The 11,437-nt window shown below is 44.8% G+C and overlaps 1 protein-coding gene across 1 annotated transcript in view; it reads right to left on the bottom strand.

Moving 5' to 3' along the window:
- Nucleotides 1-5,084: 5,084 nt before the first annotated feature.
- The window catches only part of RPA1 (replication protein A1), a 53,968-nt gene continuing 47,615 nt past the window's right edge, over nucleotides 5,085-11,437 (bottom strand). The window contains exons 14-18 of the mRNA XM_065896898.1: nucleotides 11,243-11,419; nucleotides 10,604-10,711; nucleotides 7,798-7,884; nucleotides 5,574-6,164; nucleotides 5,085-5,505 (exon numbers count right to left, since the gene is read on the bottom strand). Coding sequence (XP_065752970.1) covers nucleotides 6,057-6,164; nucleotides 7,798-7,884; nucleotides 10,604-10,711; nucleotides 11,243-11,419 — 480 coding nt within the window. The 3' untranslated portion in view covers nucleotides 5,085-5,505; nucleotides 5,574-6,056. The remainder of the gene's footprint in view (nucleotides 5,506-5,573; nucleotides 6,165-7,797; nucleotides 7,885-10,603; nucleotides 10,712-11,242; nucleotides 11,420-11,437) is intronic.

Genomic DNA, 11,437 nt, shown 5'->3' with positions numbered 1-11,437 from the left:
CTTCAACATGAACAGCAGTGTCCACCGTAAGAGGAGAGATGAGAGTCCAACAGAGCTTATTTTTAAAAGGTCCTGGTTGTTCTGACTCCGTTTCGGGGTAGGGCATTCACGGGCACAAAGCTGCCGTTCCCTGCAGCGAGCTCCCCTGCTTTCACGGGCACCAGCGCCTGGTTACCTAACCACGGAAAGGAAGCTGCACCACACAAGTTAAATATAGGCTGAGTTATCTGCATTTTACAAGCACCAAGAATGTTAACTGAGGAAGCTGTCATTTTTAATGAAAGCACCAACTTCCAATTACCAACTGGGTAATACCCCAGGGAGCACATACGATTTTGTAAGATTGACTCACAATTATCAAAAGTTTACACGCTTATTTATTTATTTTTTTAAAGATGTCGGGGGTAGGAGTTTTATTAATTAATTAATTAATTTTTGGCTGTGTTGGGTCTTTGTTTCTGTGCGAGGGCTTTCTCTAGTTGTGGCAAGCGGGGGCCACTCTTCATCGCGGTACACGGGCCTCTCACTATGGCGGCCTCTTGTTGCGGAGCACAGGCTCCAGACGCGCAGGCTCAGTAGTTGTGGCTCACGGGCCTAGTTGCTCCGCGGCATGTGGGATCCTCCCAGACCAGGGCTCGAACCCGTGTCCCCTGCATTAGCAGGCAGATTCTCAACCACTGCGCCAACAGGGAAGCCCTACACGATTACTTTTGAATTGGATATAAATATTTCTCATGAGGCAGGTGGGATTGTTTTTCACGTGGTCTATATTCAAGGCCGAAAAAGAAACTGCCTTCTTGAAAAGTATACGTCGGAGATTTATCAACAGCTAAGGAGTAAGGGGGTCCAAGGTGACAGCCATGAAGAACCTGACAAAGCTAGAAGGCTGCAAAAAAATGGCCAGGTGGTAGGTTCGGTCTCAAGAACAGCCACAAGTTCACTGGCGAGTCACAAACTCTTACGACAAGCCCAGTGCAAGAGTTGGGGTCTGGCAATAGGTAATACACGTAAGTCCTCCTACATCGGCCATGGTCAGACATTACTCATACAGGGGCCCAGTTTCCTTTGGTGCCATCTACCTAACTCTCGTGGCATCTACATAGCTTCATCTGCCAGCAGTGAATATGGAATGAATGGCTGTTAGCCGGCGTTGCATGTGTTTTCCATATAGATCAGATGGCCTTGACCTAAATGAAGGATACAATTTGTGAGTCTCAAATCAACCAATTCTTTGTGAAATCTTTTCTGATGACTCCAGTCTCCAGTGATCTCTCCATTTACTGAATTTTAATTTGAGTTGTGATATTACTACTTAGCCCCAAGCCTTGCTCCAAATAGACTGCAGTTCTTGGGGACAAGGTTATCTTGATTTTTTTTTCTTGGCTGCACTGGGTCTTCGTTGCTACACGCGGGTTTTCTCTAGTTGCGGGGAGCGGGGGCTACTCTTCATTGCGGTGCGCGGGCTTCTCATCGCGGTGGCTTCTTCTCTTGTTGCGGAGCACGGGCTGTCGGCTCACGGGCTCAGTAGTCGTGCCTTGCGAGCTCTACAGCGCAGGCTCAGTAGTTGTGGTGCACGGGCTTAGTTGCTCTGCGGCATGTGGTATCTTCCCAGACCAGGGATTGAACCCGTGTCCCCTGCTTTGGCAGGAGGATTCTTAACCACTGCGCCACCAGGGAAGTCCCGGTTATCTTGATTTAAAGTCATCTACGGGAATTCCCTGGCGGTCCAGTGGTTAGGACTCCGTACTTTCACTGCTGAGGGCGTGAGCTCATTACCTGGTTGTGGAACTAGGATCCCGCAAGCTGTGCGGTGTGGCCAAACACCAAACCAACAAAATTAGTCACCTAGAAGGAGAGGGTGGTACAGGTGGTCAGTGAAGACAGGTGTTACATACTTTTCTCAATGACTTGAAACCTCCATCGCAAATGTAATGAAAAGATTTTTAATAATCATTCATTAATAGCTTTAGATAAAGAATCAGGTTGATCTATAAAGCAAGTCAGATGTGTTCAAGAGGCCATTTCTAGCAGAAGACAAGAGGATCCAAGCCTCCTCTCGCAGCCACAACCCCGTCCACGTGGTAGGTAGGATGAAGCCACCGGTGGCTCTGGGCCTTCCTTGCGCCTCTCCTTCCTGGTCTTCTACCTGCTGTTGCTCCAGAGGATTCTAGTGCCTGCTCAAATCACCTGCCAGCCCGTGAGGGTCAGAGGAGCTCTCACTGGACTGAGGCAAAGAAAGCACAGAGAAACGTTACAGAACAAGAGGAGAAGACACACATTTTCCCAGTGCAACAAAGGATGATGCTTCTGCCTATCAAAATCTGAGTTTATGGGCTTCCCTGGTGGCGCAGTGGTTGAGAGTCCGCCTGCCGATGCAGGGGACGCAGGTTCGTGCCCCGGTCTGGGAGGATCCCACATGCCGCGGAGCGGCTGGGCCCGTGAGCCATGGCCGCTGAGCCTGCACACCCGGAGCCTGTGCTCCGCAACGGGAGAGGCCGCAACAGTGAGAGGCCCGCGTACCGCAAAAAAAAAAAAAAAAAAAAAAAAAATCTGAGTTTATGATAACAATTAGAAAGTATGTGTACGTCTAAACTAATACAATGTTATATGCCAATTATATCTCAATAAAATTTAAAAAGCTAGAAAATATACATATCCAGTAGGTGAACTGGCTCAATAAATTCACACATTCATATAGGCAAATACTAATTAAAATGATGCAGATCTAAAAAAAAAATAACACAGATCTATTTTTATTGAAGTAGGAAAGAGGTCCATCCTTTAGTGCTAGGAACAAAGTGTTACAGAATAATATGCATAATATCATCCCATTTTTAAGTTAAAACTATACACACATACAAGTATAGAGAAGAGCAGTCAGCTATACAAGCAGTTATTGCCGATTGGTGGGACAATTTCAGTTTTGTTTTTTCTTGTCTGCAGGTTACTTTTCTACGATGAACATGGATTACTTGTGTTAAGAAATAGTCAATGGTCCTAACAGTACCCATTCTTTTCCTTTTTTTCCTTGACATTAACAATACTTATCAGCTTAATAATGAAACATGCTCAGTTGAGGTTTTTTTCCAAAACAATGAAAATTAAACATCTAAAGTCTCTCTTTTTTGAGGAAAAAAAGGATTATTCCCAAAAGTGTTTCTGAAAGCCAGAACTCTACCAGCAGAGTGGATTATAAAACTTAAGAGCTAACAAACCGCATAAAAAAGGGAGGGGGAATACGAGGGGGGAAATCCTCTCTTTGAGATAAGGAAACAATCAATTTACTGGGGGGAGAAGTGGCTTTCTAACAAGTGACAAGGAAACGAGATGCAACAAACAGTTTCATTTTCTATAAATAAAACCTTAGAAGGCATATTGCCAAAGAAACACGTCAATACATAAACCTTTGTATACTGGGCTACCAAACTTCACTTTTAGACAGTATATTAATTATATAGTCAATAACCATGGGTTTCATTAGTGTATTAAACACCACGATCGATGTTACTTATACTTTTCGAAGACAGGCCACTCAGGAAAAAAATGTCGGGGAGGGGAAGTTCTTGACCCTGCAGTTCAAAAAGTCAGAACAAGCACACTGGAGATAAGCAAGACTAATGGAAAGCATAAAACACTAAAAATATGGACAGAAATCAGATTATTACCCTTTTTTTCCCCCCTGCCTCCTTCAAAATGAGACTGGAGGGAATCCAAGAGCCATTTAAAATAAAGGTGAAATGATTAGATTTTCTCCTAATTGCCTAACGCTGATGTCATGGTGTACGCAAAATAAACATTGATCTCTAAGTGAAAGATGAGAAATACAACACGAACAGCCTTTCAAGGTAAACTATCTCCAAGAGAATTCTAAGAACTGTGGGCCAGAATCTATTTAGGCAAAGCCTTCGGGACCCGAAGCTCTTAGAAGCCTAACAGTGGAGCCAATTCCTGATGCTCCGCTACTGGTGATTTGATTTTTAGTAGGGAAATCTGCTAAATATCCTCCCTTGAGGGAGCCGCCCTATCTCAGAACATCCCCTGTGGACTTCTAATCGCATCTGCGTAGACGTACTCGTGTCACCGCGTGGGAATCGAGAACGCCTGGTGGCTGGTACAATGTTCCAGAGACGCGTCAGGGTCGCACCGTTGGTCAGTGCTCTTCACGGGGTGGAAGCCGTGATAGGGAAAGAAGGGAATGCTGGGAGCAGCGGATATAAAAGACTCATTACCGGACTGAAAGCTAGATTGCCACTTCTAACCCACAATTTGTCAATCCACCAGAGTGCTGAAGAGTATAACTTTCTAGTCAGCGCTTTACACGCAAGGTCAGACAGAAAGGAGCTTCCATAAAAATCGTTGAGGCCTCGGCCAAAGAATCAAGTGTATCCCAGTGGCCATCCTCTGAGACTAGAACGTGCTCAATTAGTGGGCCTGAGAAAAGGCCGCTCTATGTTCTGAAAAACGGGAGTCACCCTGCCTAGCGCCGGCTGGTTCCTCCCGAAAGAGGACAGCTAAGGATGACACAGACAGGACGTGATCACTCCCCAGCTCCACCAAGGGCCTCCACGTGCCCCACTCGCCCAGATTAAAAACCAGGGCCTGGTGCCGCAGGAAGACTGCGACGCTGCCTAGATGCTTGCAGAGAGCTGCGCAGCAAATGCCAAGCGGTGGGCTGCAGCAACCAGATAGGTAATTAATACGATTAGGAACACAGAGAGGAAGCACGCTCTCCCGACTGAAAAGCCCAGCAGCGTAATTACTGTTTTCTTCCCAGCTCACTGTCTGTTCACATTTCAAAGCCTGGGTGGTGTTAAGACTGCTGTGTAAACATCAATAAAATCCCGAAGCGCCGCCAGATCACCAGCATTCCAGGGCACAACGGCCTTTCGTTTGGGGTCTTTTCATTCTTTTAAAGATGCATTTCAGGGCTGCAAACACTAGGAAGAATCATCTCCATGCTTTGGACTAATCTTCGAGTTTGTAATGAGTTAATATCTCCCCCCAGGGAACATTTATTATGAAGGCTAATTAATTGCTTTCCAGTTACAAGAGCCCTTTGCATTCAAAGAAAGTGGGATTCACAAGCAGAGACTATACTGTTTATTAAACAAAGCAATGGAAACAAAGGGCTTCTCCTTTCAAAATCCCTTCTATTTAACATAGCTTTAATCAAGAAAGTAAACATACAAATGCAAGAAATATGTACAGGTAGAAAAGGCATACCAACCAAAAGGCAACATTAACTGAAGGGAAAACTGAAGCAATGCTCTGTAGCTGCCTGGATGTCCCTAGGGGACGGCAAGTCAATGCTTATCAGCCTTCCTCAGAAGAGACAATTTTGATTAGTATCAGACCCATCGGACTCAGTCTATTAGACCCTGAAGGAAGGATATTTTCAGCTAGAAAAGATATGACTGATTAATAATTCTACCCTACTGCCACTCTAAGCATTAACAACTATGTGGCACCTCTAGAAAGAGAGCCTCTGAGCCCAGGAAGACACGCCTACTGAAACACCCAGGTGCCCAGGAAGACACGCCTACTGACACACCCAGGTGCCCGGGAAGACACGCCTACTGAAACACCCAGGCTCCTCTGCACAACCACGTCTCGGCTCTCCCTCCCGCGAAGGGACCCGAGCCGTGGAGGCGTCACCACTGGAGAAGTGGAAACCCTACTTACATCACTGATTTCACCGCCTGCAGATTTAGGGCCAATTACTTGTGACATAATTCCTGGTTGAAGATAAGGAAATCTTAATAAAACTGACAAAAGCCTAAAGACAGAAGGAGTGACTGGTACTACACTCCCCGCCAGCTGACCCTGAGGTCTGACACGGTTTACACCACAGCCCTCCGAGCAGATTTCCCTTTGCTGCCAGTGGGTTCCTGGATGCGCACAAGAGGCAATGGCTTAGTCCCCCACAGAGAGGCACTCCACACCGTGCAGCTAACGCAGAGTCGTCAGGCGCGGCGGGGCGGGGCGGGGGTCGGGGTCGGGGGTCAGTTCGCTTTAGCCCTCTGTCTACAGACTCCTGCCCCGTTAGCAGGCTTGGCTCACATCGCCGCAGCGTTTCTCCTGATGCTCACGATCAACCTTCTGCCATATTCTCTGTAGTCCACGGGCTTCACGTCCATCACAGTGGCCTTAATTCGAGACTCATCCTTTGAAAAGAGAAAAGCGATTTGTGAATGAAGGAAAGCCTGTGGCCATGGGGCAATGGTTTCAACGATCCCAGCAGGAGAAATCACAAAGACACGCTGGGTTCAGAGTTCTGTCATTCCAATAAGGAAACAATGATGGTGAGAGCCCAGGGCAGAGTTTCTGGGGCCGGGAGAGTGGACAAAGGCCTCCCTTCGATACAGATCCCTCTCACCTGTCCCTCGCACTCCCAAATGCTCAGGAACCTAGACTCCAAGCGCGATGGACCTCAGAGGATTCATGAAGTTCAATTTATTCTCTTTACAGAGGGGGAAACAGGAGCCCAGAGGAGACAGTGACTTCCTAAAGCCACACAGCTGGCTCTGAAAGCAGGGGCCGTGGGGAGCGGAGAAGCACCCACGGCAGAGGAGGGAGGCCTGCCATGGGCCCACCTCAGCCCTGAGAGAGGCGACCTCGCTGCCCTTCACCTGCCCTGTCCACACCACTCAGGGACCGAGCAACCCTTCCATCCCTCCCTCCCGACACCACCCTGACATCCACCACCCTGACATCGTTATCACTGACATCTGGAGTCCCTGTCTCATTTAATGCTCACAAAACCAAGCACAGCTATCAGCAGGTATTAGGGTTAAGGTCTGACAATAAAACAGAATGAGTAAACCCTGAGGCAAGCAGAGGAGTTTTCTGAATTCTCTCCCCTTGCCGCAGGTTCACAGGTTCACTAGGTTGGACGTTGCCTGCAGAGGCAGAACAGGGTGAGGCCAGCTCAGGGGCTCACACGCTACAGTGTGCTCTGTACTGACTAAACCCAGTCGTATTTCTAAGCATGGTTGAGAGCAAAGCTCTGAGGCTGGACTGCCTGTGTGCCATTATTAGCTCTGCCACTTGCTAGCATATGAGTTTCGGCAAGTTACTCATTCTCCGTATGCCTACCTTGTTTTGCTGGTAAAAACGGGGCTAACAATAGTTTCTACACATAGGGTTACTGCCAGGATGAAGCGAGACAATGTATGCAAAGGGTGTAGAACAGTATCTGGCAGATAGTAAGTACTCAATAAAGGCTGTTTCATCATGACTTTACAACCGTATGATGTCATGAGCAATTTAAGGAATTTTCAAGGTAATTTTAACTACATATGGTCTTTGTTTCACATACTGACTTTAGAAACCCAAACCATGTGGAAGATGTGAGTCCATTTTGTCGGGACACAAACCAAAAACCCCCAGGTTTTAACTGAAAAGGCCACACAGCGGGACTTCCCTGGAGGTCCAGTGGTTAAGACTCCGCACTCCCAATGCAGGGGGCGCAGGTTTGATCCCTGGGGAAACTAAGATCTGGCTTGCCGCAGGGCACAGCCAAAAAAAAAAAAAGGCCACATAGCATTTTTTCTCTGGATGTTGACACTGGATGAGACCCTGAACCTCTCTTTAAGGCTGTTTCCTCATCTGAAAACAGGACGATGCTTGGTACCCCAGTGCTGGGGAGATTCAGTGAGTAATAAATGCAGGGTGCTTAGCGTTGGGTCTGGAACACAGTAAGCAGGGAAGTGACAGTTAACACTATAATGTTGCTGGGGGTGACAAACAGCAGTCCCCCACTGCTAACCCTCCTGCACCTTGGGCGATGTCACTTACATTGTAGGTCTCCAATTTGACCCTGATCCTGAATGTAAAAGATCTGAAGTTGGCATTCTGGAAAACTTCCTCAAACGCTTGCTCGTTCTGCAAAAACAAACGCAAAACGGTAGGCATGGAGACTACCAGACCATCCGAAAATGTCCATAAGATACCTGAAAAGACTTTGAGGAAAATCCTTGAGAAAATGATCACCCCCAGTGGTTTAAAAGTTCTTAGGAATGACTAAGGTGACATTTCATCACATAAAACTGTTTTGGTAGAATTTTATTAAAAATTAAAAGACTCTACCTAGAGTACTCAAATTCATAAGGACGGAAAGTGGAATGATGGCTGCCAGGGGCGGTGGAGAGTTAGTGTTTAATGGGTCCAGAGTTTCGGCTTAGGAGGATGAAAAGGTTCTCGAGCCTGACGACAGTGATGGTTGTGCAACAAAGTGAACGTATTTAATGCCACTGAACTTACACTTAAAAATGGTTAAAATGGTAAGTTTTATGTATATTTTATCACAATAAAAAAGAAACTGAAACACTCTTAGGAAACACATTTCTAAACTTTAAAAGTCTGTGATGGAATAGATCTGAGGCTCAGCATCTTCATCACAAATTAAGAATGGGAGGACATGGGCTTCCCTGGTGGCGCAGTGGTTGGGAGTCCGCCTGCCGATGCAGGGGACGCGGGTTCGTGCCCCGGTCCGGGAAGATCCCACGTGCCGCGGAGCGGCTAGGCCCGTGAGCCATGGCCGCTGAGCCTGCGCGTCCGGAGCCTGTGCTCCGCAACGGGAGAGGCCACAGCAGTGAGAGGCCCGCGTACCGCAAAAAAAAAAAAAAAAAAAAAAAAAAAAGAATGGGAGGACACACTCAGAAAAAAGTTCAAGTTGTCACGTGCATTATTTCAGCCTCTGGATTTACAGCTATGGATTTGGAGAGGAAGTGAGGAAGACAGGAAAAGTAGGCAAAGGTTAGGGAAAAAGTTTAAAAACGATACTCCCCTCTCCCTCTTTCTCTGGACCCTCAAATACTATTTGATTAAGCTGCTAAACTAAAAAAAAAAAAAAGTCTGGTAAACAGGGATCAGAGAAAGCATTTTTTTTTTTTTTTTTTTTAGAGAAAGCATTTTATATAAATATGCATAAAATAAATGTACAAGAACTTTTTAAAAAACAGTTCATATCAGTCAAGTATTATCTTTGCAAGCCACCTGAAACGTGAAAATAGCTTTATTATATATAGAACTGTTTTGTGTAAAGGTTACTACACACACACACACAAAGTCCTCAGGCTTTCGGGTATGTAAATAAAACAATGTGTTAAACCTTCAGAAAATCATACCAGCTGCCATCATTCTTTCAAGATCAGTGAAAGCATGGAGCGCATACTCTAAGAATATCATAGTTCCTGAGGGAAGAGTTTCTATATGTCCTCATTCACTGGCAGTGAAACCAGCCAAATGTAATAAGCTCATAAAAAATCCTGAAAGGCTGCCTCGAGCCTTAAAATCTGATATGAAAATAGAGGACCAGGCAAAACAGATAAAAGATACCATCATACTTTAAAGTCAATTCGTTATTTCTGTAAAAGGGCTTGTTGGGATTATTTTTAGAGAGCTCATGGACAATTTCAAAGAGACACAGGGGCAGAGCTAAACGGACAGAATAGAAGACAGAAAAGAAAAACACACACACACCAAAACAAATGACAAACCCTTTTTTTGTTAGTGGCTTTTATAAGTGTCCTAACTGATTTGGAGGAAAACAGGGGAAAAAAAGCTGCAGATAGATGCTAATTTGTGTGGCCCAGAAAATATAGCTTTTATTGGTCTTTACATGTTTTATCTGAGCAAGTACCTTTCTTAAGTTTAGGATAATTAGTAATCTATTCCCTGAATTAAATAAAACTAATATGTGAAAATACTAATTTATAAAAATGAAATGGAGAAAGTTATCTTATGAAAGAAAGTTATTTCGTAAGAATTCCACCTGACAACATGAAATAAGCAAGTACCTTATACGTGAATTTAAACCAGGATTTGATTCAACTTTTCAGAAAACTGTTTATTACATTAAAAAGGCACATCTGGAATGGATAAAGATGTGGTACATATACACAATGGAATACTACTCATCCATGAAAAAGAATGAAATAATGCCATTTGCAGCAACACGGATGCAACTAGAGATTATCATACTAAATAAGTCAGAAAAAGAAAGACAAATACCATACCTGTGGAATCTAAAATATCACACAAATGAACCTATCTACAAAGAAGAAACAGACTCACAGACATAGAGAACAGACTTGTGGTTACCAAGGTGGGGAGAGAGGGATGGACTGGGGGAGTTTGGGGTTAGTAGATGTAAACTATTACATTTAGAATGGATAAGAAGGTCTTACTGTAGCACAGGGAACTATTCAATGTCCCGGGATAAACCATAATGGACTTAAAGTCCAACACAGACTCAAAAAAAAAAAAAAAAAGCACATCTGTACTTCAGCTTATTTCAGAAGACACCTTCCAGACCTCAGGTGATTGCAGGCACACCAACTCTTGGTGTGCTAACAGTAACGGGAGAAAAAAATGCTGGAAGTGCTGTTTTTAAAGCATTTTCTATACATTACTTCATGCCTCATTGTTAGCACATCCAAGGTGGACACAATTAGACAGAATCGGATGAGCTCTCAAATAATCATCAGTGAGAAACTATACAACACCCAAAAGCAGCAAACCAAAAAGTATTAAAGAACAAAAACTGGGTAAGTGTTACAGCATGGGAACTATTACAGTAATAAGACAAGATGCGGCCGACCTTCTCTTTTAACTCCCCAAGGTAAGCAGTGCTTTGTCCAAGGATGGCCTCTGCAGACTCCTGGAAACATGTGACCCACTGATTCTCTTGAAAGTCAGCAATATTTGCCTGAAAAACACAACTTTACGTTATTTCTGCAAAGAAATAATGAAAGGAAGACACACTAAGGAGACAGGGAGATTAACTTTTTCTACTCATTAAAATAATTTCCAGGGAAAAAACCCATTTCCACTATATATGCCATATTCTTTCCAAAGAACGTAAAAAGTATCCAAGAAAGAAGTTCAAAATGTAAGTCTGGATCACAGCAGGAACACGATGTGGTGTGTATGTGTGATTTCAGATCTCAGTGGAGCCACAGCCCAACTAAACTCTCCTTCAGACACAGAATCTGGACACAAGGGACTCAGTGGCCGTCCAGCCACAATGGCCTTTGGACTAAAGGTTTTGAACAAGCCACCAAAGTCCTCTGCATTTTAAATTGTACATCCTTCAGTCACCAGGAGGCACTCCATAAGACAGCTCTCAGTCACTGCTGGCATCCCAGACAACTGGAAAGCCAGAACTAAAGACAGTGCCGGGCACTTGGTAGGCACTCAAGAAACACCACAGTGGTCCTCATCCACCCATTCTACTTACTGACAGGATCATGCGGTACTTGAAATTGGGAAATTCACTGTCACACTTCTCGCAGCGGTACAATCCATTCTGTTGATCAATCACTTTCTTATTGCAGTCCTGAGTTGGGCAGGCCTGGTACATACAGTTCTCTTTGCGAAGATACACCACTGTCGCCACAGAGCTAAAATAGTCGGGCTTCCGCAGAAAAGAGTG

Source organism: Phocoena phocoena, chromosome 19 (genome assembly GCF_963924675.1).
Source record: "Phocoena phocoena chromosome 19, mPhoPho1.1, whole genome shotgun sequence".
Taxonomy (NCBI): Eukaryota; Metazoa; Chordata; class Mammalia; order Artiodactyla; family Phocoenidae; genus Phocoena; species Phocoena phocoena.
The sequence above is the reverse complement of the archived record's forward strand: the minus strand, read 5'-3'. Positions and strand labels throughout refer to the sequence as shown.